Below are 24939 nucleotides of genomic sequence, written 5' to 3' on the forward strand. Positions count from 1 at the left end.
CATACTAGGCATTGAAATCAAGTTTATGTTTGTTTTGAATCATATAATGGACTTTTTAAAGTTGAAACCATACACTGTGTGAAATACAGTTTCAATGTTGTGCTCCACGTGGACTGAAAATTGTTTGCGCTGTTGGTTTCCTATCGGTAACATTTGAGCGCTACACTCATTGGGAAAACTCATTTGGAAAAGGCTGTATGCTGCAGTTTAGTTAAAAAGCCACTGCTCACCCTTGTGCCACAACTAACAGGTAAATACGGCTAGACTACTGTATATTGAGAGAGAGAGAGAGAGAGAGAGAGAGAGAGAGAGAGAGAGAGAGAGAGAGAGAGAGAGAGAGAGAGAGAGAGAGAGAGAGAGAGAGAGAGAGAGCGCTCTATATATAGATATAGATATTAAACGTATTATGTTGGTAAAAAAATGAATGGCAAATCATAAGTGATGAACATTATTGATTTGTTTGTTGTTGACTTTTATTATGAAAGCTATCTCTGCGAGTTCTGCGTCCTCTTCAACTGATGCATCATGTGCTCACCTCGTCCGCTGTGGCTATCGCTATCGCTAACATCTAAATTAGGAATAACTTATTAGTGTCAACCTTATACGTATAACGTACTACTTGATTACGTATTGCTGCTCTGTGAGCTCAGTTGCAAGGAGTTCAAGATGACTATAAATAAGCTGTCAGTCGTGTTTTCAACAGTCAAACCAGTCAAACCAGACCATTATATCTAGAAAATGAAGCGTGCCTTATGAACATTTAAAAGCGACATAGCGTTGATGTTATGACGTTACTCATACTACGCTGTACTCAAACAGTACGTGAGGCTACTTGGGATTGTAGTTTATGTATACACTATTCATTATGTTCTGCCCAACACATCTGCCCAACAAAAAAGTAAGAATAGTTTCCATCAAGGTGCAAGGCTCCCGTGATGCCTAAGCTCCAAGGGTTGGAGTTCTGGAGAACGACGCTGCGAGAGGCACGGTATGTCGTGGCCCCCATGGTGGACCAGAGTGAGCTGGCCTGGCGGCTGCTGAGCCGCCGCCACGGAGCACAGCTGTGCTACACTCCTATGCTGCATGCCCAGGTGTTTGTCCGCGATGCCAACTACAGGAGGGATAACTTTTATTCCGAGGTCTGCGCTGAGGACCGACCGCTCATCACACAGGTCAGTATTGACAGAAGAATTGTGTTTACGTGTCACCCACCGGTACCCGCTAACTGGTGAGCTTGGTCCAAAGAGGTACAGACTATAGAAGCAGTACACAAGTTAACATTTATGGGAAGCAGACGGGACAATATTGCAAACTGGATCAGTCGACATCAGCACCACTAAATGAATGAACAAAGGCCAAATTACCTTCTCTGATATCGACTTTCACTCAGAGGAAAATTGGCAATCATCGAAGATGTAGAATAACCTCCCACCATCACCGACCTCACCTGATGTAGGGGACGTAGATCAACATAACATTGAACATTCCTCAGGACACATGGACTACACCTAAGCATTGTAATCAGTTTGTCATCATGCACACCGTAACAGTTAAGTCAATCAAACCCAATTATTCTTGATGGTGTGCGGAGGGCCTCCCTCACACATCTGGTCCGTGCGTTGTGCTTTGTGTGGCAGTTCTGTGCCAACGACCCGGAGGTCTTCCTGAAGGCGGCCCTGCTGGTCCAGGAGCACTGCGACGCCATCGACCTTAACCTGGGCTGCCCTCAGATGATCGCTAAGAGAGGTACTCCCGGCGCCACCCTGGGGTCCGCTACGTAGGACCGGAGCCTCTTCCTTTGGGCTAGAAGCGCTGCTAATGCTTTGGTAGCATGTTGCCACGACCCACTGAAACGTACCTCGCCGTAGGGCCTGTAGGAGGACTTATGGATGTGAATTGATTGAGCGTCTTGAGTCCAGCTGTATGATTTGAGGATGCTCCCCTCTAGGGCACTACGGGGCGTTCCTCCAAGACGAATGGGACCTGCTGGAGAAGATGGGTGAGCTAAGACCCCGGAGGGAGAAGCGACGGCAGAAAGGGGGTAAGAGGTTGATCAAACTAATGGTGAACGTTTGATCTGCTCCATCGGCTCGTAGTGAAGCTGGCCCATGAAAAGCTGTCTGTGCCGATCACCTGCAAGATCCGCGTGTTCCAGGACGTAGAGAGGACCGTGGGCTACGCACAGATGCTTGAGAAGGCAGGCTGTCAGGTACGGAGAGTGCTAGTTCAGAACAAAAAGAACGGAACGAAACGGAGATATTTACGACTATGATGAAACAAAGTGTTTCTGCAGTTCAAATGAGAGCCATTCCACATGTTTTCAGTTGCTGACGGTACACGGCCGCACCAAAGACCAGAGGGGCCCTCTGACGGGGATAGCCGACTGGGAACACATCAAGGCCGTACGGTGAGTCGTCTTGGTACAAAGTGCACGTTCTGTTCTTCTACGCTGGCCCCTGCCTGCTGACACACGCAGGATTCTCTTTGCATTGTTTTTGGGTTTCTTTCCCGCAGGAAGGCCGTGAACATCCCTGTGTTTGCTAATGGTAACATACAGCATCTGAGCGACGTGGAGCGATGCATCGAGGAGACGGGGGTCCACGGCGTCATGAGCGCAGGTGAATTATTGTTGTTATTATTAGGGGGTCGTATCCGTAGGAATCCTATTGTGTTTGTTAGTATGACCAACCCTCAAGCTTGGTGTCAGAGGAGGCAGCTTATCTTGCCCTACGACCTTCCCCATCGGGACAATGGCCATTCTCTGATAGATAGTGCCTACTTGTACAAGATATTTCCATTATTCTGTGTCTCAAAGAGTAGTGCTTTGCCTGAGGTTGTAGAGTTTTCTGACTATCAAAAGAAAATTGCTGGTCCATGAAATAAAGTTGGCTGCATTTTTGGATATGTATTCTAGGTGGCTTACTATTACAGATAGTGGATGTAGTATTTGATGATACGTGTATATATATTGGATGTATTCTATGATACAGTAGATGGTGGATGTGGTATCCTATGATAGTTAGTGGACGTCTCCTTTGCTAGATTATGCTTTCTCGTTAAAAAAAAATTAATCTCCAACTGTGGGTACATCAGTAGCTCAATGAGTAGAGCAGACGGCAGCAAGGCAGAGAGTCCTTGGGTCGATCCCACCAGGAAAGAATCAGCTGAAGAAACAGCTTGTCTGGAGTCGGTTGGGTGTTCTGGCTTGATTAGGGGCACCACCTCCACTGAGTCTCTTGGCAGAAGGGGCGAGTTGCGGCTGTCACTTCTAGTGACCTACAGCGGTTGCCTCGATGAATCCTGTGATTGACAGGCAAGATGGAATCCCCGAACCAATCGGGGAAGGGATGCCCTGATTGGTCATCAACGACCCGGGAGCAGTCTATAACATGGACGGGCTCACCCAGAGGCAGGCGGTCAACCAGAACCAGAGCTTCTCAAAGCGCATTTAACTCGCAACCGCTGATGGATTCATCCTCTGTGGTCCAGAGGGGAACCTCCACAACCCGGCGCTGTTCGAGGGGAGCAGCCCCCCCGTGTGGGAGATGGCGGAGGAGTACCTGGAGGTGGTGAAGCAGCATCCCCCCAGCACCCAGTCCTTCGTGCGCGCCCACCTCTTCAAGCTGTGGCACCACACGTATGTAAGCCCGAGGGTTAAGAATGACGCATGCGGGTGTTTGGTGCCGCTTGTACTTTTTTCCGGTAGGCAGACCAAACATGAAGCCAAGAGAGAAGTTGAAAGTGCTCTTGATGGTGGTCTATTCACTAAGCGCAATGCCTAGGAGTAACTGTGTGTGTGTGTGTGTGTGTGTGTGTGTGTGTGTGTGTGTGTGTGTGTGTGTGTGTGTGTGTGTGTGTGTGTGTGTGTGTGTGTGTGTGTGTGTGTGTGTGTGTGTGTGTGTGTGTGTGTGTGCCACACAGACTACAGATCCACCAGGACCTCCGGGAGGAGCTGGGCAAGGTGAAGAGCATCGAGGGGATGGCGGAGGTCAGCCGACAGCTGCGACTGCGTTGCCAGGTAAGAGCTCACCTGCAGGGAGGACTCGTGGCTGGGAGACCCCCCCGGGGCTGTGGTCCACAGCGATCAAAGTGGACGCAAAGATCAAACACACTTTGATCTGCTGCTTAAAGAGCAACTTGCAGGGGATGTATCTAGCAAACGAAACAGAGTACATTTGACCTCAGGGAATTTTAAATGCGTCTGGACTCGTTTCTGTAATGCTGTGTGCAATCACATAGCATTAGATAAGTAGATATTATAACATGTGCGCGAGTGCTTATGGTAAATATGTGTGGGGTTGGGATGGATAAATGGGTGGATTGTGGTCCCATTTCCTAATGGGGGTCATGTCAGCCAGAACACCGATGATGAGACAAAATGGACTCAACCAGAGGCAATAAATATGTATGATTTTAGGAAAAGATTGAACAGGGTCAGATTTGATAAAATCTCTGGAGGAAGGCTTGAGTGGACAGCAAGACGAACCACAAGATCCAGGGCTTGGAGCCTTGAGGCGGTTCAACATTCAGGAGTTATTTCTGTGGCACACATTATTGTCCTCCGCACTTTGGGGTCCCTTGAATCTATAATATTAGGACTAAATGGTGAGGCTCCTCTCTCCTGATGGCAGGAGAGAAGCTACCTCATCCTCTGAACATTGCTCTCAACACTATGATTCTACTTGCTATCCACTCTATCTCCAGCTTGTCTTCCCAGAAGTTACCTCACGTTCAAGTTTGTGTATTTTGGTCTGAGTGTGAGTCTTAAAAAAAGCATGAAATGTTGGTATTTGCGATCGATTGGCCTCATACTTCCCCGATATCTAAATGAAGTGGTCATCCTTCACGGCGCTCTGTGAATGATCAGCTGGTCCAGGCCTCCTAGAGGACGACCGCGGCTGTAGGCTGATGTGTGCTGTCCTCGCAGGAGGAGATCGCCAGAGAGAAGGAGGGGGTCGCGGTGAGGCCACAGGGGGACCTCCCCTTCCCTCACTGGAGGTGCCAGCCATACATCAGACCACCGTGAGTCAACATCGACTTATTGTGGATCATTCTAATGGAATATTCATCGACGGTCGTCCCATAAAGCCACTTGACTCTTGCTCTCCGATCCCTCTGGCCTTTTGGTTATATTTGGATTCTAATGGCAACATGTGTGCCACGTAGGTTTGTACCCTTACATGGGGATTAACTTGTCTCTTAATAAGTCTTGATGAAAGAATTATCTGTATGAAAAGCTTGGTCCCAAATATGAAAAGAAAACATTGGAAAATCAATCAAATTTAAAAGGAAGGGCTGCATTGATCTTCGTTGTTTCTCTCCAGGCCTAAAGAGTTGGACCCAAACGGTAAGAGCGAGTGCTCAGAGGTGAGGATCACGAGTCAGAAGAGGGCGCTGGAGGACTCTGACGGGACCCCTGACGTCCTGTCCAAAAACAAGCAGAAGAAGCAGGCCCGCAACCCCTACAAGAACTGGGACCCTGAGAGCAGGCGTGAGTCCCGTCGGCCCTCGGTGTCACGCTTGTAGATAACGTATGAGGCCAGAGATGATCTGAATCATATCGGCAAACTTGAGTTCATGGAGTCGATGACACATTTATCTCTTTTCATCCCTGCAGCAAAGTACTTGATGTGTGACCAGTGTGGCCACCCAAAGGTAAAGGGATTAAAGCTTTCTAACTATATTGATACGTTGGGGAAAAAAGCGTCGAGTGTCGTGCATCTGATAAAAAGAATAGATGTACACGAGCGTGGGTCGCGATATGAAGCTAACGGTGTTCTCCTCCTCAGGGAAAGAAGTGCGTGTTCGACATGTGTCGCGCGTGCTGCAAGAAGAAGGCCTACAGGGACGTGGCCGACTGCTCAGGTCAGTGGAGGGAAACACACCGCACACCAGTACACACTGGGCATGGTCATACCAGAGCTTTGTATTGGATACATAGATGGGACATGATGAACAATGGTCAATAGGACGCGTTCGTTCCATGTGAAGCGCCACTTTAGAGGTATTTGGTGACCCCGGTGACGTCTGTTTGTCCAACATGAGCTCAAGTAGTTATTTCTTGAACACAACCGACATAGAAATGTGTATTAATTGATTCTGTGTGCGCACCGCCCAGGCCACGATATCCGGTTCAAGACCAAAGCAGACCGACGGAAAGCAGAGGAGGAGGAGAGGGAGGAGAGGGAGGGCGGCCCGCAGGGGACCGACCCCCACGGCGGCCCCCAGGGGACGGACCCCCACGGCGGCCCCCAGGAGACTGACCCCCACGGCGGCCCCCAGGTCCTCCCAGAGACACAGACCACAGAGCGGGGCCACACGCCTCCATGAGGACCCGCATTCCCGTTCATATTCACGACCTCACATTATCATCTCCCGCATTATGGCTATAAAACTGTTACACGTCTTTGGTCTGCGGACGTCTTTTATTTTCGTTTTGTTCGTTCATTAAAAATGAAGTCAAATCCAGCATTCCCAGTCGTGCTCTCTGAACATGGCGTTCAGGAGCTTAAATGTATCTCCCAACGTTAGACCACCTGATGCCTTCCTGTGTGTTAACATTAGGATGTGTAGGCCAGTCCAGGGTCCAGTGAGTTTAGTTTAACGGCCACTGGATGGAGTGAAGGGCGTTGACCGCAGATCTAAAACCAATAAACGGTATCCTACCACGCCGTGGTTTCACCTCAGGTGTGTCAAAGCAGAGTGGGTCCCTGTACAAATGGCACCAACCTGTGAGCCTGGTGAACTGATTCTGGGAATTCTGGACTTGATGTGGGCTGTGCCCAGTGGCTGAGTGTTTCATGATGGTGGGCGAAGGCTGCAGACTAGTGACTACCAGGTCGCATCCATCAACAAAGTTACAAGTAGGACGGTTGATAAATCAACTTACTACACGTCAACACGCAACACTTCAATGTCAATGCTTTTTCTAACACTAGTTTGTAAACACGCCTCTGACAGCTGCTGCCTCTGATCTGGGCCGATGCTGACCGGCTTATGGCCGCTGAACAGCACACATTCTGTAACGCCATGGATCTCACAATGAGCCCACTCAACCAAATGGTCAACCATCACTAAACCCCACTTGATTTATTTGATCCTTTTCCACTAAGGTTGAAATATTGTGTGTTTGACCCTGGTTTGGGGTAACCAAACCGGGGATTAAGAACAGCGAGTCTGGTAAACGTTTTGCGACATTTATTTTAAAAGCTCATTCTGTTGAGGTCTCGAACGGTGATGCGTATTGTTAGGTCACAACTAAAGTGCATCTCTTAACATACAACAGCAGCAGCTGCTCTGCTGCCAGCCACCTGCCAAACAACATTCTTTTAACAATGATGCATAATAAGTTCATGATAAACCGATGCAACTATATTATCGGACGAATTTATGGTCCTTTCGTTATGCATTAGCTCCAATACCGGGAAAGTAACATTTTGGGCATCGACCATGGCAGCGTCCGAATTAGAGAGGGCGGGACTCTTGTTGAATTTAGACAAAGTCTTCCGTCTTCGGGACCTCTTCACATGTTTGTGCTCATCCGGGTTTGGCTGTTGGCGGGCGTGAGCTCCCCCTGGCTGCCCTCCCGCGGTGGGGACTGAAAACACACGTGTGTACATTTTCACATTCGTTACGCATCCGTTATGCTTTCTTTAATTCTTTGGGGTAAAAGTACAAAATTATAATTGGATGTAATACAATTTCGCATGGAGGTGTTTAACGCATCATCAGCACAAAGCAAATGATAGCTCTTTGTGACTGCAGTCTCAATGCGGTCTGGGGAAGACCCTGTTCAGCTCGGATCAGTCATCTTGGGTCACCTTGACGTGGATCTGGTTCCGCAGCACGGCTGCGCGGAGGATCATGGCTTTGGCCCGTCTCTGGAACTCCTTGCCCATGATCAGTGACTTCTCAAACGTGGTGCTCCTCTGGTCCACGTCCCGCGCGTACAGGATCTAGAACACGGGGGATCCGTCACTTCAGAGAACCGGGGTTGCTATGATGAGAGGGTTTAGCCACTTCCATCCATGCTGAAGATCAACGCCTTTAAATCTGGTTTAAACCAAGGTCTAAAAAGGGGGCTGCAGGAACTATGAGGGTTATGGACATGATGGCGTTTTTGGAAACAATCCCTGCACGAGCTTTAGACTAGTCATAAGATATTGGAGCCCACGCAGGAGTGCCTGGGCATGTTTCTCCCCCAGATATACTATCTACCTCTCCAATCCTTCCTACAGACCCTTTAAGATGTGGATAGCGAGGGCAGCTCTGCCCACAGGCCTCAGACGCGCCGTTACCTTGCTGTGGGAGTCGATGCGTGCGTTGATGAGGCCCTCGAGGATGAGCTGAGTCAGCTCGTCCTCCAGCGCCGCCACTGAAGTGTTGAAGGCCTGCGCCATCTTGGTCATGTCTGCCGACGCGTACGGGCTGAAGTACTACAGGAGAACACACGGACCCGACGGTAAGGACCTCACAGTCCACATCGAATGGACCCAGGGTGTGGACGTGAGGGTCAGGCCCTCCTCACCTGTATCAGGGCTCGGTTCCTGATCTGGGTGTACAGTGTCCTCACGTGGGGGGCCAGGTAGATGTCCAGCAGTAGGTTGTCCTGACGGGAGGAGAGCATCATTACATCACACAACAGGGGAGGGCGCTGCGGCGGAGGCAGAGCTACTCAAACCCCGTCGGAGGGCTGTGGGTCTGAGGCCCACGTCTGCAATCCCCATGGGGGCATGCTTGAGCAAGAGGCCGCGCCTAAACCTGTTCCTTAATAACATACGTCTCAATTGGGGGCACTGTTTAATTATAAACAAATAATCCAAAAATGTCTTTAGAGAATAAGGAGATGAAATGCTTTTGGATGGCCGTTCCATATGCAAAGGTAAATGATGCATCACATGTAAATGTAAATGTAAATGGACTGCATTTATATAGCGCTTTTCTAACCATTGGCCACTCAAAGCGCTTTACAATGTTGCCTCACATTCACCATTCACACACACATTCACACACCGACAGCGGAGTCAACCATGCAAGGCGACAGCCAGCTCGTCGGGAGCTAACAGGCAGGGTGAGGCGTCTCGCTCAAGGACACCTCGACACTCAGCTAGGAGGAGCCGGGGATTGAACCGGCAACCTTCAGGTTACCAGCCAACCCGCTCTACCTCCTGAGCTACTGCCGCCCCATGAAACATTAACTCTCTGTGTGATACTGGAGTCTATGGGTTACGTTCCAGTGCTGGGCGTTGACGTCGGTCTTACCTTCATTTCATCCAGCAGTTTGAGACAGGAGGCGTACTTTGATTCATAAAACTTGAAGATGATGTCTCGGATCTGAGGCTCCAGCTCCAAGAACAGTTTGAACGAGCTGAGGGGGATGGAAAAGATTATTTAAATACGAAGGGTCATTTTACTGAATACGTTTTAGTGCACCCTTGGTTAAAATACATTTAGACTTCCTAATCTGGAAAACATCCAAGTTAAGTTGAAACAAAACCAGATTTTCCTGAACCACTGCAGAGCGATGTGACTGGGTCAACCTGGGTCAACCTGGGTCCACACGCTCAGCGTCTGCCCTGGTGAGGAGGGGAGTCTGACCTGCTGGAGATGACGTTGCGTTGGAGCTCCTGTCGGTCGAACGTCGCCAGGGCGCACATGCCTCCATACACCGCCACGTTGCTGGGGGACAAGAGCTGGGACGGGGGAACACAGGGGAGCAGTCAGTCGCTCTGTCGACTGGTTCCATCTGCCCAGTCTGAACCGTACAACAGCTTCTGGGAGACGGGGATTTGTCCTGTTTTTAACCCCATTGCTCTCACTGCTGTAGTACTCGTGCTGATGTAACCGGTGTTAACCAGGTAACAATAGGACCAAACTAGCTGCATGGAGGAGCTAGTGACCCCACCGTGCACCCTTGGTTCAGTCATGGAGAGCATGCCCAGCCCCGACCCCGGACATCCCGTGTCCTGATGGTCTGGGAGGAGAACAGGAACGGGGGCAGCTATAATAACCTCACCTCTGGGAAGTCGCAGTGGTCGAAGGACGTCTGGAGGAAGCACTTGGCGGCCGCCTTGTACTTGTGAGACGCCAGCTCTGCCAGACCTGGAGCATGAAGGCAACACCTTACATTTAGATCGACGTTTAGGGCATTAGCAGACGCTTCTACCCAAAGCGACTTACAATAAGTACATTTGTCAGAAGAAGTTCAACAATATATCGCTGTCGGTACAGTAAGGATGTTCATAGATTGAACCAGGTGCAAATACTAACACCGTGGTCAGCTACACTCTGAGCCATCACTTCAATCCTTGCTATGTATTCATATAAGTAGTATTATTATTGTTAATATTATTTTGTCGGAGCAGAAAGCACTGCTTAAAGTACTGGGACTTAAACCCAACAGGGTTTTAGGAGAACACCATTCCTGCACCAAGCTGTGGACTGTAGTCTTTGCAGAGATGGATATAGGTGTTACCAAGCTGGAGAAAAGTGTATCCTACATGCTTTGACGTGATGGTAGCGTTTACAGTGAAAATAGAATCCTAAGGAGCTTTACAGCAAACAGAACGGTATCCATACGACTGGTCTGCATCACACACACAGGTGCCTTTTGGTAGCTATAGCGATGAAAGTCTGGGCGATGAAAGGTTTCCTTACCTGCAGCACATTTTAACTTGGCAAGAACCGCCTGGTTTTGACTATCTCGTTCTCCTCTTTGCTTTACGACAAAACACACACACACACACACAAATACACAATTAAAAGCACAATAGCGTGAACAGTCATGAAGTGACAAAACTGGTCAAACAGAAAAACTAAACAGGAAGGTTGTCTCTGAGAGCAGTCGTGCGTATTGTGAAGCGGCCTGGTACGAACCTCTGCGATCTCGGGCGTGGACTCGGCCTTGCTGACGTAGCTCAGCACGTGGGACCAGTTCTGGAGGTAAACGCTGACCTGGGGAGGAGAGAACAACCTCAGGGTCTGGTCACAAAACAGAAAGTCCAACCTCTGGGATTCTTTAAATTCCCTGGTGTAACATGGAACACTGGGTGTAGATTGACCGCGGGCCTGACCTTGATGACGTTAAGACACATGTTGATGACGTGCTTGGCGCTGGTGCAGTAGTCTCTGGCTCTGGAGTAGCACTTGAGTGCGTTGCTTAGGTCGCCGCAGTCCAGGTAGTGATCCCCCAAGTCATCATGACCCCTCCTGGAGGGAGGGGGCGACACAAGGATGAGGACGGAAGGAAAAGAAAGGCCACACACACACACACACACACACACACACACACACACACACACACACACACACACACACACACACACACACACACACACACACACACACACACACACACACACACACACACACACACACGATGTCTACATCCTGGGTGTCCAGCTGGAAGCCCAACCTGATGCTCTCTTTGATGGAGTTGCCCTTGTAGTTCTTGAGGTCAGTGTCCAGCTTCTCCAGCTTCAGCAAGGCTTTCTTCCGGGTGGATTCGGCCCAGGCCGTGTCCAACGGCGGAGGCACCACGGCCCCTTCTGCCGCCGCCTCGGCCTCCCCGGGGGCTTCTCTGAGGGGGGGGCAACCAGCACAGCACCAGGGTTAGAGGGAGGGAGGGAGGGAGGGAGGGAGGGAGGGACGGAGGGAGGGAGGGAGGGAGGGAGGGAGGGAGGGAGGGATGGATCCGTTTTGCAGCCACTTCAAATTAATGTTGAAAAGTTTTGCATTTGAAAAAAATGAATGGTGACATATGACCCCATCAGGGGTGAGTGGGATTAACCGTTACAGGCCGCTTTGAACATCTTCTGACATCACGAGTGGGCGCGGCCACCTAGATATATGACGGATGACGGACACGCCCACTCGTGATGTCAGAAGAGGACGGTTTTCCAAACGGCTTGTACCGGCTAATCCCACTCACACCGGGTGGTGCAATACGTCCCCCTCAACAGGACGTCTGACATTCTGCCAGTCGGCTGACCGAGCCCACCTCGTGGCCTCGGCCAGCTTGCGGTGGACCTCCTCGTACGAGTCCACGTTGAAGGTCCTCTGGACGAAGGAGAGCGCCATCTTGAGGGCCTCCACGCGGAGCTGCGGGCAGTGCTCCGCGATGAACTGCAGCCGCTCGATGCGCATGAAGCCGCTGTAGCTGGAGGCGTACTGCTCCAGGTCCTACACGGGACGGACAGCAGAGAGGTGAACAACATTAGCATGAAGCCGCTGTAGCTGGAGGCGTACTGCTCCAGGTCCTACACGGGACGGACAGCAGAGAGGTGAACAACATTAGCATGAAGCCGCTGTAGCTGGAGGCGTACTGCTCCAGGTCCTACACGGGACGGACAGCAGAGAGGTGAACAACATTAGCATGAAGCCGCTGTAGCTGGAGGCGTACTGCTCCAGGTCCTACACGGGACGGACAGCAGAGAGGTGAACAACATTAGCATGAAGCCGCTGTAGCTGGAGGCGTACTGCTCCAGGTCCTACACGGGACGGACAGCAGAGAGGTGAACAACATTAGCATGAAGCCGCTGTAGCTGGAGGCGTACTGCTCCAGGTCCTACACGGGACGGACAGCAGAGAGGTGAACAACATTAGCATGAAGCCGCTGTAGCTGGAGGCGTACTGCTCCAGGTCCTACACGGGACGGACAGCAGAGAGGTGAACAACATTAGCATGAAGCCGCTGTAGCTGGAGGCGTACTGCTCCAGGTCCTACACGGGACGGACAGCAGAGAGGTGAACAACATTAGCATGAAGCCGCTGTAGCTGGAGGCGTACTGCTCCAGGTCCTACACGGGACGGACAGCAGAGAGGTGAACAACATTAGCATGAAGCCGCTGTAGCTGGAGGCGTACTGCTCCAGGTCCTACACGGGACGGACAGCAGAGAGGTGAACAACATTAGCATGAAGCCGCTGTAGCTGGAGGCGTACTGCTCCAGGTCCTACACGGGACGGACAGCAGAGAGGTGAACAACATTAGCATGAAGCCGCTGTAGCTGGAGGCGTACTGCTCCAGGTCCTACACGGGACGGACAGCAGAGAGGTGAACAACATTAGCATGAAGCCGCTGTAGCTGGAGGCGTACTGCTCCAGGTCCTACACGGGACGGACAGCAGAGAGGTGAACAACATTAGCATGAAGCCGCTGTAGCTGGAGGCGTACTGCTCCAGGTCCTACACGGGACGGACAGCAGAGAGGTGAACAACATTAGCATGAAGCCGCTGTAGCTGGAGGCGTACTGCTCCAGGTCCTACACGGGACGGACAGCAGAGAGGTGAACAACATTAGCATGAAGCCGCTGTAGCTGGAGGCGTACTGCTCCAGGTCCTACACGGGACGGACAGCAGAGAGGTGAACAACATTAGCATGAAGCCGCTGTAGCTGGAGGCGTACTGCTCCAGGTCCTACACGGGACGGACAGCAGAGAGGTGAACAACATTAGCATGAAGCCGCTGTAGCTGGAGGCGTACTGCTCCAGGTCCTACACGGGACGGACAGCAGAGAGGTGAACAACATTAGCATGAAGCCGCTGTAGCTGGAGGCGTACTGCTCCAGGTCCTACACGGGACGGACAGCAGAGAGGTGAACAACATTAGCATGAAGCCGCTGTAGCTGGAGGCGTACTGCTCCAGGTCCTACACGGGACGGACAGCAGAGAGGTGAACAACATTAGCATGAAGCCGCTGTAGCTGGAGGCGTACTGCTCCAGGTCCTACACGGGACGGACAGCAGAGAGGTGAACAACATTAGCATGAAGCCGCTGTAGCTGGAGGCGTACTGCTCCAGGTCCTACACGGGACGGACAGCAGAGAGGTGAACAACATTAGCATGAAGCCGCTGTAGCTGGAGGCGTACTGCTCCAGGTCCTACACGGGACGGACAGCAGAGAGGTGAACAACATTAGCATGAAGCCGCTGTAGCTGGAGGCGTACTGCTCCAGGTCCTACACGGGACGGACAGCAGAGAGGTGAACAACATTAGCATGAAGCCGCTGTAGCTGGAGGCGTACTGCTCCAGGTCCTACACGGGACGGACAGCAGAGAGGTGAACAACATTAGCATGAAGCCGCTGTAGCTGGAGGCGTACTGCTCCAGGTCCTACACGGGACGGACAGCAGAGAGGTGAACAACATTAGCATGAAGCCGCTGTAGCTGGAGGCGTACTGCTCCAGGTCCTACACGGGACGGACAGCAGAGAGGTGAACAACATTAGCATGAAGCCGCTGTAGCTGGAGGCGTACTGCTCCAGGTCCTACACGGGACGGACAGCAGAGAGGTGAACAACATTAGCATGAAGCCGCTGTAGCTGGAGGCGTACTGCTCCAGGTCCTACACGGGACGGACAGCAGAGAGGTGAACAACATTAGCATGAAGCCGCTGTAGCTGGAGGCATACTGCTCCAGGTCCTACACGGCCCGAACAGCAGAGAGGTGAACAACATTAGCATGAAGCCGCTGTAGCTGGAGGCGTACTGCTCCAGGTCCTACACGGGACGGACAGCAGAGAGGTGAACAACATTAGCATGAAGCCGCTGTAGCTGGAGGAGTACTGCTCCAGGTACTACACGGGATGGACAGCAGAGAGGTGAACAACATTAGCATGAAGCCGCTGTAGCTGGAGGTGGGGGTTGAACAAAACATTATTGGACGGAACATTCGTGTCCAATGTAAAAAGGATCTTAAATGTAAGCTATGACCTACAGTTTTACATTTACTAACTCAATACAATTCATAAATCTAACAAGGAGCACTTTGCTCCTCCCTGCTGTCACAGACGATGACTTCATTTTGGAAGTAGCAACTGGCCCAACACCGGCCACCGTAGTCAGTGGAAGGGGAGGTGTGAGGGGGGGGGGGGGAGGTGTGAGGGGGGGGGGGGTTCAGTCGGTGGCAAAATGCAACCTCATTGCTAGATGCTCCTCAGTTCTACACCCTGGACCTTTCATTTGAATCATAAACCACAATTATTTAAGACGCAACAAGCATGCTTAAAGAGGTACTGTATGCGGTTTACATATAAACGTATAGACGTACCAGTGTTGGGTTCTCCACTACGAAGTTGATGTCTGGAGCATTCTGCTGGTCCTCTTGGGGGTCTGCGTCTATCTGCATGGGCTCCACTGGGCCCTGGAGGTTCACCCCCAACAGAGGTTAGGGGGAAGCAGATGTGTGCCTGTCCTGTTGCTGCCCTCTGGCTTAATGCATACACTACATATTCTTACCTTATATTCAAAGCCATCCTGGTCGGACATATTACCATACTAATCACATCCCACCCCGATAGTTATCTGCTACGGAGACATTCATTAGGTACTATATGTTAGCTTCTAAAAACGTTTAGAAGACCACTTGTATTGTAATAGATATAACATAATATATCACATACATATTGTCATGTAGTTTAAGCTCTGCCTAGTGTTGTTATACGCCAATTAGCATTCCTATTTCCTATCTTGAGTTTTGAGATTCTTGTTAATGATGTGGTATAGACGATCTAATCAAATGGGGGGAGGTATCGATTAACAAAGCAAGTTACAGCTATCAACATTAGAAAGCTCCATTAGCTAGCGTGTCAAGTGTGTACACACAAAGTAAGCTAGCCAACGTTAGCTTCAGATGAACCAAAATGTGTTGTTCTTGCTTTCATGTGGTCAGACTAAGACGCAAAGACGATTTTAAACACGTTTAATCCTGAGGATATTGTTTTTTGTCACGTTTATGAATACACACATCTGCTAGCTTGACTGCAAATGCTAGATAACTTAGGACGCCTGTGGTAGCCTAACGTTAGCGTTCTAGGCAACTCAACGACAGCTAAACTGCTATGTATGAGTCAGGCTACGAGGCACGGGTTATTTGGTGTGAATGCACAGTGCACCATTACCTATTGATTTAAAATCTGTGTCTCACGATAGACATGAAAATAATAATACATTTTGACAACTACCTGAAAGTTGAAGACCTGCACAGGCAACGGCATCTCCGGGATTTGCGACTTTTGTCCACCAGGTGGCGTTGTGCTGCAGTATTATAATAAGGAGGCGGTCGTTGTGATTTATTGAAGCATATATGTAGCAAAATTCAAATGGCAATGCAATTCAGTTTATCCAGATCTTGAATAGATAAAAAAGTCTCTTGCAAACAAACCACATCCGCATGCTCAAAGAGTTTGTCCCTTTATACAGAATTTAAAAGAAATAATCCAGTCCAAAACAATGATCCAAAAAAGTATGATTTCCTCCAAATACATTTAAGATTTATGTTTATAAAACTTTTTTAGCCGAAGTGACCGTGTGTGTGTGTGTGTGTGTGTGTGTGTGTGTGTGTGTGTGTGTGTCCTACCCCTGAACAGCTCTATGGTTTCACATCACTGTCATTGTGAGCATCGGACTGCTGAGTATTCTCCTCATCTCCCTGCGCTTCAGTGAGTCTAAATCATATCCTCCTAAATAGAATTACAATACAGTATAATCATAGCATTAATTGTATTAATAGCAATGATAATGTTAAATATTGTTTTTGTTAGATTTAGTGATAATAATAGGGTTAGCACACATACACCGCACGCACACCCATAAACACAGAATACACACACACAAACAATCCACACGCACGTGCATGAACACACACGCACATGCACACACACTGCACACACGGGCGTGCTGATGCAGACGTTTCAAGACAAGGGCAGCGCAGGACACCGCATACACACACACACACCACACACACATGCACACACGCACGCGCACACATGCACGTGCATACACACACTGCACACACGCGGATGCAGATGTTTCAAGACAACGGCAAGATTGAGATAACAGCCCCGCCGTCGACACACTCTCCCACCTGAGCCTTATGTCCATCATAGACACTTTTCTGCAAAACGTTATTTTTCTTTAAACATTATCCACCACATTGAGCCTCCCGAAATGTCTTGTAATATTGAAATCCCCCCTGCCCCCTGCCGACTGTATCAGTTGTTTTATTTTTCTTATGTTTTATGGGCTATGTGTGACTGTAGGCTACTGCTGCCTCTCTTGGCCAGATCACTTGAAGAGATGTTTAATCTCAATGACGCATTCTTCTGTTAACAATAAAAAAACATCTCTCACGTCAGGTAGCCAATGTACAATCTGTAATCTTGCCCTCACAATCTTGCCAATCAGTGTTCAAGAGCGTGGCCACTGAGGGACGTAACGTAACGTAACAGCCAATCGGCGTTCTTCAGCGTGGCCACTGAGGAACGTAACGTAACAGCCAATCAGCGTTCATCAGCGTGGCCACTGAGTGACGTAACAGCCAATCAGCGTTCAACCGGCCAACCGTTCCCCGCAGTGCCGTCCGGGGTGAACCGCAGCATGGAGGAAAAAGGGATTGTTGCCGTTTGCACTCCCGGAGCTCTATATCTAATAGTGTATAATATTATATAATTCAATGTGTTATATTACGGCCAAAAGCTGCGTGAGCCTCCGGACGGCCGTAGCGCGTAGGGATTGGGCTTCGAGGGGTTTGTTTACTGGCGTTGCTATGGTTACCGGTCTTGTGCGTTCCAACGGTTTAGCGGTGGTACCTAATAAATCGCTGTCTGATCAATACTTCATTCACTGCCTCTTCCGTGGTCGTTACGATATTATGGACCGACTGCGTCTGGTTCTCCGCCGTCCCTCCCTCTTCCACAACAGGTAGAGACATGCTACGGTGGTTATCTCGGCCGTGGTTGAGAATGAATTGGCATGAAGCTCCGTTGGCGGGCAAAAGATGCTTGCTTCATGACGCAGAGAGGAAATTATTATGCTTGCTTCATTACGTCATAGCTGAACTTATATGTTATACGTTGTAACATTATAGGCAAAAGTTATTGCTATTTTAATTAGTATTAATATTATGGACTTTGTGTTTGGTTGGCTGTGGGTCCTGTGATGCTTAGAGACGATGTCGTTCTGTTTTAGAGGTCATATCTTCTGTATTCCTCTGTCCTGTCCTAGACTCACCGTCACCCTGGATAGAGGGGAGAGAGAACTTACTGGATGAACTCGGTGAGGGTTTTATCCAAGTTATTAAATCAATCGCGTCATTAACATTCATTTCAAAAACACCCTTTGCTTCTGTGATTCATATTGTGGTCTACTAAGGTCAGGTTTCTATTGTCGTCTATTAAGGTCATGCTTCTATGTGGTCTGTTAAGGTCAGGTCTCAGGGTTGTGTGTCCGTAACCAAGACCGTAAGATAAGCAGTTCTCTGTTTGTTCAGGATGTTCTTTTACATTCAACAGTTGAATTGACACTTCAGGGCTGGATGCTTCACGACAAGAGTCTCTACCGTGTTTCTACTACTAAGAAGGGCTGGAGGGCCAGTAGAGAAGACTGTCAGAAGAAAAAGGCAGACCTGGTGGTCATCAACAGCAGAGAAGAACTGGTGTGTGTGTGTGTGTGTGTGTGTGTGTGTGTGTGTGTGTGTGTGTGTGTGTGTGTGTGTGTGTGTGTGTGTGTGTGTGTGTGTGTGTGTGTGTGTGTGTGTGTGTGTGTACTTTGTGGTCATGACAACAGATGCTATTACCTTTGGAAACAGGCGTTTGTCAGCAGATTGATGGGTTCTTCCTGGATTGGACTGAGTGATCGAGAGAAGGAGGGGACCCACAAGTGGGTGGATGGTACCCCCATGACCTCAAGGTAAGACTGAAGACTCTGTTCAGCAGCATCTCTTCTCTGAGAGTGACAGACTGACCTCCACTGTCTCCTCCTCGTGGTTCTCAGTTGGAGACACGTTAAACCACGCGATGACGGCGGAGCAAGAGACTGCGTCTTAGCAGGGGAGGACGGCTGGTCTGAAGAGCCGTGTAACAGACTGCACCACTGGATCTGTGAGAAGGTCCTAGACCTGGATCATCTGGAGGCTGAGCGGAACAAAGAGGGTCCGTAGACTTTGTTTGTGTTCATGAGTGGAGAACGGTTCCTCCTTTCTGTTCTCTGTGCCGTAGATACAGTAAATACACTCTTTAAGAGTTGAAAGTTTGTTGGATGTGTTTAGGTCTACTGAGGTCAGGTTTCTATTGTGGTCTACTGAGGTCATGTTTCTATTGTGGTCTACTTGGGTCAGGTTTCTATTGTGGTCTACTGAGGTCAGGTTTCTATTGTGGTCTACTGAGGTCAGGTTTCTATTGTGGTCTCCTACGGTCAGGTCACAAGGGTCAACCCTTTCTGGGTTCACCTGCACTAGTTTCTATTGGAGCTGCTGAACGGTTTTGCGTTCTCCTCCACAAGCTCCGCCCCCGACTCGTTAATCTCTTCGTGGAGTGACTTCCCCTCCCTGGGTAATCTTTGTGGACACTGCTGTGATACTCAATCATGTATGAAAAGGCAGGCCAGAATACTGGGTGTGAATCCCCTGGGTCGCCCTCTAGTGGACGGGTGTTAGGAGAGAGTGAAGGGAGTGTCTGACGCTGCATCTCTAGATCCGTGTTGTAGACGTTCACTCCTCTCCTCCTGGTTTCTTCAGGTTCAGTGATGCCCACGGAGGAGGAGGAGGAGGCCCCCAGCATCACAGAGTTCCACTCCTCTACCCACGTGTTGCCCGTGGGCCAAACGGCCCGCTACACCTGCCACGCCGGCGGCACGCCGGAGCCCACAGTAGAGTGGCTCCACAACGGCAGGCCCCTGGAGAGGGACGGCACAGACGACCAATCAGAGGCCTGGGTGGAGAGGGGCTTCCTCTTCGTCAGAGGTGGGAGGTACGGCGTGAACACGGTCTGCTGCATGGCGAGCAACAGCGCTGGCACGGCCAATCACAGCGCTGAGCTGCTTGTCTTTGGTAAGTCCTGGATCCAAGGAGAGACGTTTGTTGATGTATTCATCCTATTTTTAATCGATCACTTATGTCCCTGCTTGTTTATATTGTGTTATACATCTATCACTGTTTGTTCATTGTTCATTGTTATTGTCTTAATGTATGCACCTTATTCACCAAGCCAGATTCCTGGTTGGTGTAAAACCCTTCTTGGCAATTAAATCCTTTCTGATTCTGATTCTGATCGTTGATGCTTTCAAAACATTGTTGTTGATGTATTCATAATATTGTTGTTGATGTTTTCATAACGTCATTGTTGAGGTGTGTGTATCTATGTATGTGTACATATGTATATATATGTATGTGTTCATATCTATATATATGTACACAGAGCGCAGGAGAACAGTACTAGTGATGATGATGAGGAGGATGAAGAGCGGTTCAGCAGCTCATCATGTCTGGTTCTCCCTCAGATGCCTGTGACCTCACACTGGACCCCAACACGGCCCACAGAGTCCTCTCTCTGTCTGAGGACAACAGGAAGGTGACGGAGGTTGTAGAGGACCAGTCGTATCCGGATCACCCAGACAGATTTGACTCCGTGCCCCAGGTGTTGGGTAGAGAGGCTCTGACTGGCCGCTGTTACTGGGAGGTAGAGTGGAAAGGAGGGGTTGGTATAGGAGTGACATACAGAGGAATCACAAGGAGAGGACGGGGTGATGACAGCAGGCTTGGACGGAGCAACAAGTCCTGGAGTCTTGATTGTTCTGATGGTCGTTACTCTGCCTGGTACAACGGTACAGTGACAGCCCTCCCTCTCCGCCCCGCTGGCTCCACCAGAGTAGGAGTGTATCTGGACCGGCCTGCTGGCTCTCTGTCCTTCTACAGAGTGTCCCCAGGTGGAGGAGGGTCCTCAGACACACTGACACACCTCCACACCTTCTGGTCCTCCTTCACCCAGGAGGACCTCCTCCCGGGGGTGGGGTTCTGGTGGCGGACCCCAGGGGGGCCCCTAGTGGGGTCCTCAGCCTCTCTGTGTCGGTTGTAGAAAGAGAGCGGGGGGCAGCAGGAGCCTCCCGGGGTTCTGGGGGGCGTCTCGGTGGTCCCTCAGTTGTAGAGAAATGGGGGGGGGGGGTCTGCGGGGTGCCTCAGGGGTGGAGGGTGGAGGGTGGAGGGTGGAGGGTGGAGGGGGAGGGTGGAGGGGGTGGAGGGTGGAGGGTGGAGGGTGGAGGGTGGAGGGGGAGGGTGGAGGGGGGTGGAGGGTGGAGGGCGGAGGGTGGAGGGGGGTGGAGGGGGGAGGGTGGAGGGAGGGTGGAGGGGGTGGAGGGGGGAGGGTGGAGGGAGGGTGGAGGGGGAGGGTGGAGGGTGCAGGGGGGGGGTGGAGGGTGGTGGAGGGTGGAGGGGGTGGAAGGGGGAGGGTGCAGGGGGGGGGTGGAGGGTGGAGGGGGAGGGGGTGGAGGGGGAGGGGGTGGAGGGGGAGGGGGGAGGGTGGAGGGGTGGAGGGGTGAGGGTGGAGGGTGGAGGTTGGAGGGTGCAGGGGGGGGTGGAGGGGGTGAGGGGTGGAGGGGGGAGGGGGGGGGTGGGGCACCCTGCACCCTAAACCATGAAAAGGCTTTTAAGGTCTCCCATAGTTAGATAAGCACATTTATTACTTGAAATGTACATAAAATACCTATTGATGGTTAATCTTTATATATTTTCAGACTTCACCAGTTTAAGTCTTAAGGGCTCTTATATCATAATTTTTGTCATAATCCTGATATGCGACCTGATTTAAAGCAGATGTTATGTTTTATTCATAATAACCAAGATGTCTATGGGATAATGTTGCATGCTGTAAATGACTTTAAACTGAATCTTGATTTTTTGTGTTCTGTTGGGAAGCAAGCGGCCGCAGAACATTTTCAGTTATTAAAGATATTTGCACACCTGTTGATGAAAGTCTGCTGCTTCTATTGTTTTAGTCCTCGTTTTTATTGTGTTCATGTAAGGGACTATTTTTCTGTCTTTTTTGTTAGTGAAGCATAATTGTAATAAACAACTCAGTGGATCCAACTGAATGTTCTCGTGTGTTCAGCCGATGATTTCTTGTTTTATTAGTGAACAATGCTTCCATAAGCGCCTTAAGAATAATAATATATTAATCAGAAATGATACATAAAACAAATGTTATTCCGATTTTATTCTGGGACCTCCTCCCTGGGTTTTGGTTGGGGGGGGGGGGGGGGGGGTGCCTCAGTGTCTCTGTGTCGGTTGTAGAAAGAAACCACAGACAGACGGCCGGACACACTCTCACTGCCCTTCTTCCTCTTCTGTTGGGTAATATCCTACCCATGATACTTTGCGCGAGAATATAGACCTGATCAGGGGTGGACTGGGACAAAAATGCAGCCCTGGCATTTTCTGTCCAGACCAGCCCACTACATTATCAGCACTAGGGGTGGGACGAGACGAACAGGAAGAACCCTGTATGTACTTTATTAAAACAATTTAATCAAGTACATACATCCGAATAATAGTACAGCACTGCAAATAGCAGTGCAAATTGCTTTTTTTTGTTTTTGTTTTTCAAGTTTGTGTCTCTTGTGCTGCTGACAAGAAAGGTATGAAACTTGAACAGGAAGTTAACAGACATCCTGTGGTCGCTGCATCTCCATACCCCATATCTACATAGCTACAAAACGCTTGTTAAATATCACACTTGATCCAACGCTAATTTCTCTCTTGCAGTTTTTAGTCTGTGAATGGGAAAATCTTTTTGTGTAAGCCCAGCATTAGTTAAAACCAGACTCGGACAATAATAACAAAATATCCTGACAAATAATCTAAATAGAAACATATTACAGACAGTAGCAGTATTAGAGCTGAAACGCATTTGTTTCAAATGTGACTCAGTCATTGTGAAACCATAAATAGAGAATTAAAATTTTTTTATCTGTAGCTGCGAGAAAAAGTCTAAGATATGAATTAATTACTCGTGGGAGTCGCGGACTCCCACGACTCCGGCCCATGCCATGAGGTCCCGCCCACCCTGGTTTCTGTTGTGATTGACAGCACTGCCAGGGCTCTCTGAGCCTGTCAGCCCATGATTGATTGACAATGACAAACATAGACCAATAATATGTGTCGATGCTGGCCACACACTGCTAGCCCTCTGTAGCCCATTGGCGGCCCAATTGGAGGGAATTTAGAGAGAGAGAAAAAAACAAAACATTGCGGACCGGACCGGCCCACATTGGGTCAACGGCCCACCGGGACGATGCCCGGTATGCCAGATGGCCAGTCCACCCCTGGACCTGATTGGATGAGGCTATTCTATGTGAAATGAACAAGAATCCTAAAATCAATACATTTCAAAATAATTTCACACTTAAAAAAAAAAACAGACGAAAAACGCAAAAGGCATATCCATATTTGACTCCTTTTTGGCTTTCAGACTGACTATCTGTCTATCTGACCCCGGATCTGCCGGCACCAGAACATTACATTGCAGCAGCCGGGGACTATGGAAGCATATGTAGCAAAATTCAAATGGCAATGCAATGTGCAATTACATTATGCAATTGACAATTCATTATGCAATTTGATAATGTAATTTGTAAACACGTTATTCAAAGTGTATTTTAATATGCAAAGGGACAATGCAATACTCAATTAAATTTGAAAAATTTATAACAATGAAAATAGAATAACATTACGTCAAATTCTTTGAGTTCCTTTATTCAAATTGAAAAGCTACAGCGTCCCCGTGATTGCAATCCACTTCGCCACGCTCCGTGGGGAGCGATAATCAAATGACATTTCAATCCGCAAAACGCTTTGCAAAAGATTTGGCAAAACGTAATCCAAAACGTTTTCCAAAACGTTTCCAAAACGTTATCCAAAAAGTCAATCTGCAAAGTGGCAAACGTATCAGCCAATCAGCGTCTGGGCGGGAACTACGTCACTTCCTATTGCCTCCACGGCAGGGATGGACTGGCCCAGAAATTTGGCCCGGGACTTTGGGATGGAGAGGCCTTTTATGAGACCGCGGGAATAGCGCGCGTAGAATTTTGCCACGGTGTAAAATAATAAAAACTAGTCCTTATCCGTGGATATGTGCATTGCAACTGCATGTCAATGTTGGGATGTGCATGTGTTTAGAATATTGCGGGCCGGGGTTTGTTGTGCGTTGCTGTGGTTACCGGTGTTGAAGTGTTCCAATGGTTTATTAGTGGTGGTATCTAATAAATCGCTCTCTAATCAATACTTCATTCACTGCCTCTTCCGTGGGCATTACAATATTATGAATAGTTCTCCGACGTCTCTGGTACTTCCATAATTAGTTTAAGTCATTATTATATTGCCAAACATGCTCGCTAGTGCACCTGTCATAGCTATGCCGCTGTGTCCTGTTCCCGCCTAACCATTGGTCTCGCTGACAGGGGCGTCGCCGTCAACCTTGGCTTCTCCACGGAAAAGGTCGGTTAATTTAGCACATTTGGCTGCGTCTGGCTCTAACATTTTTTTCCTTTTCAACCTCAACTTCTGAGCGCCACCCAATTCTTTTTCCTCTTCACCACCTTTTTTCCTTTTGGACATTTTCGTATTTCTGTGTAACTTCTAGTGTTGGCTCGGTCGTTCGCGAACCGGTTCGAATGACCGAGTCTTTAGGACGAACGAACTGAACCGGTTCGTCTCCCTCGCTCGTTTCCGGTAGCACTAACTCCCCTGAGTCTGACTGACTCAGCTGAGAACCGTGCAATGGCGTGCATTCCATGATGCGATTCACCGTTACCGGAAACTAGGCTGAATTGCGAACAACTCCACCACGTTCAGTCGAGTTTCCGGTGAATCGATCGTTCACGAATCGTATGTTCGTTGAGCCCGGTTTCCGGTAGCGGTAAATCGCATCATGGAATTGACCCCATTGCACGGTTCTCAGCTGAGTCAGTCAGACTCAGGGGAGTTAGTGCTACCGGAAACTCGACTGAACGAACGAACGAAGGAACGATTCGCGAACGACTCCTCGTGGCGAACTGAATCACGCGAACTGGGTCACGGAAACAAATCATTGAATCCACCACTAGTAACTTCAGTGAGATCAACGAGAGGTAAGTGCCCCGGCCGTGTGTCAGGCTAAGCCAATCAGAAATGACAGACCGCGG

The 24939-nt window shown here is 49.5% G+C and overlaps 4 protein-coding genes across 7 annotated transcripts; 3 read left to right on the forward strand and 1 right to left on the reverse strand.

Moving 5' to 3' along the window:
- The first annotated feature begins 71 nt into the window (after nt 1–71).
- dus1l (dihydrouridine synthase 1-like (S. cerevisiae)) lies at nt 72–7715 on the forward strand. Of its 3 annotated transcripts, none has more exons than XM_056605101.1 (14): nt 72–250; nt 900–1172; nt 1638–1746; nt 1949–1999; nt 2097–2209; nt 2325–2407; nt 2515–2618; nt 3490–3637; nt 3922–4018; nt 4928–5022; nt 5325–5491; nt 5618–5655; nt 5790–5865; nt 6119–7715. In XM_056605101.1, the coding sequence occupies exons 2-14, from the start codon at nt 936–938 to the stop codon at nt 6328–6330; spliced, it is 1530 nt and encodes a 509-aa protein (XP_056461076.1). In that variant the 5' UTR covers nt 72–250; nt 900–935; the 3' UTR covers nt 6331–7715. The 3 variants fall into 3 exon arrangements, with proteins under 3 accessions (XP_056461076.1, XP_056461075.1, XP_056461077.1); XM_056605100.1 differs by having other exon boundaries at nt 73–250; nt 920–1172; nt 6119–7712; XM_056605102.1 differs by lacking the exon at nt 6119–7715 and having other exon boundaries at nt 76–250; nt 920–1172; nt 5325–5531; nt 5790–5840.
- Nucleotides 6852–16039, reverse strand: gps1 (G protein pathway suppressor 1). 2 transcript variants are annotated; one of them, XM_056605111.1, is made up of 14 exons: nt 15954–16039; nt 15041–15133; nt 11999–12180; nt 11414–11578; nt 11073–11208; nt 10876–10953; nt 10657–10717; nt 10016–10101; nt 9598–9692; nt 9262–9367; nt 8528–8608; nt 8298–8435; nt 7821–7955; nt 6852–7597 (listed from the first exon to the last, which is right to left on the reverse strand). In XM_056605111.1, the coding sequence occupies exons 1-14, from the start codon at nt 15984–15986 to the stop codon at nt 7523–7525; spliced, it is 1464 nt and encodes a 487-aa protein (XP_056461086.1). In that variant the 5' UTR covers nt 15987–16039; the 3' UTR covers nt 6852–7522. The 2 variants fall into 2 exon arrangements, with proteins under 2 accessions (XP_056461086.1, XP_056461087.1); XM_056605112.1 differs by lacking the exon at nt 15954–16039 and adding an exon at nt 15229–15933.
- Nucleotides 16040–16363: 324 nt separating this feature from the next.
- Nucleotides 16364–18993, forward strand: LOC130401626 (C-type lectin domain family 10 member A-like). Its single transcript, XM_056605526.1, has 5 exons — nt 16364–16430; nt 17995–18045; nt 18282–18424; nt 18578–18678; nt 18763–18993. The coding sequence occupies exons 3-5, from the start codon at nt 18305–18307 to the stop codon at nt 18926–18928; spliced, it is 387 nt and encodes a 128-aa protein (XP_056461501.1). The 5' UTR covers nt 16364–16430; nt 17995–18045; nt 18282–18304; the 3' UTR covers nt 18929–18993.
- A 377-nt stretch (nt 18994–19370) lies between these two features.
- LOC130402654 (stonustoxin subunit beta-like) lies at nt 19371–20909 on the forward strand. The gene is made up of 3 exons (XM_056606911.1): nt 19371–19816; nt 20266–20771; nt 20841–20909. Exons 1-3 carry the CDS (start codon nt 19513–19515, stop codon nt 20907–20909), a joined length of 879 nt encoding a protein of 292 aa, XP_056462886.1. The 5' UTR covers nt 19371–19512.
- Nucleotides 20910–24939: the final 4030 nt, after the last annotated feature.

This window comes from Gadus chalcogrammus, chromosome 2, assembly GCF_026213295.1.
Source record: "Gadus chalcogrammus isolate NIFS_2021 chromosome 2, NIFS_Gcha_1.0, whole genome shotgun sequence".
Taxonomy (NCBI): Eukaryota; Metazoa; Chordata; class Actinopteri; order Gadiformes; family Gadidae; genus Gadus; species Gadus chalcogrammus.

Coding starts and splice junctions, on each gene's coding strand:
- dus1l (XM_056605101.1), top strand. CDS start 936: ATGCCTAAGCTCCAAGGGTTGGAGTTCTGGAGAACGACGCTGCGAGAG. Junction 2,408..2,514: donor GAACACATCAAGGCCGTACG/GTGAGTCGTCTT, acceptor TCTTTCCCGCAG/GAAGGCCGTGAACATCCCTG. Junction 4,019..4,927: donor AGCTGCGACTGCGTTGCCAG/GTAAGAGCTCAC, acceptor CTGTCCTCGCAG/GAGGAGATCGCCAGAGAGAA.
- gps1 (XM_056605111.1), bottom strand. CDS start 15,986: ATGCCGTTGCCTGTGCAGGTCTTCAACTTTCAG. Junction 15,134..15,953: donor TGCAGGTCTTCAACTTTCAG/GTAGTTGTCAAA, acceptor GTGAACCTCCAG/GGCCCAGTGGAGCCCATGCA. Junction 10,718..10,875: donor CCACGCCCGAGATCGCAGAG/GTTCGTACCAGG, acceptor TTTGTCGTAAAG/CAAAGAGGAGAACGAGATAG.
- LOC130401626 (XM_056605526.1), top strand. CDS start 18,305: ATGCTTCACGACAAGAGTCTCTACCGTGTTTCTACTACTAAGAAGGGC. Junction 18,425..18,577: donor TCAACAGCAGAGAAGAACTG/GTGTGTGTGTGT, acceptor CTTTGGAAACAG/GCGTTTGTCAGCAGATTGAT. Junction 18,679..18,762: donor GGTACCCCCATGACCTCAAG/GTAAGACTGAAG, acceptor CGTGGTTCTCAG/TTGGAGACACGTTAAACCAC.
- LOC130402654 (XM_056606911.1), top strand. CDS start 19,513: ATGCCCACGGAGGAGGAGGAGGAGGCCCCCAGCATCACAGAGTTCCAC. Junction 19,817..20,265: donor CGCTGAGCTGCTTGTCTTTG/GTAAGTCCTGGA, acceptor GTTCTCCCTCAG/ATGCCTGTGACCTCACACTG. Junction 20,772..20,840: donor AGGAGGACCTCCTCCCGGGG/GTGGGGTTCTGG, acceptor TGTCGGTTGTAG/AAAGAGAGCGGGGGGCAGCA.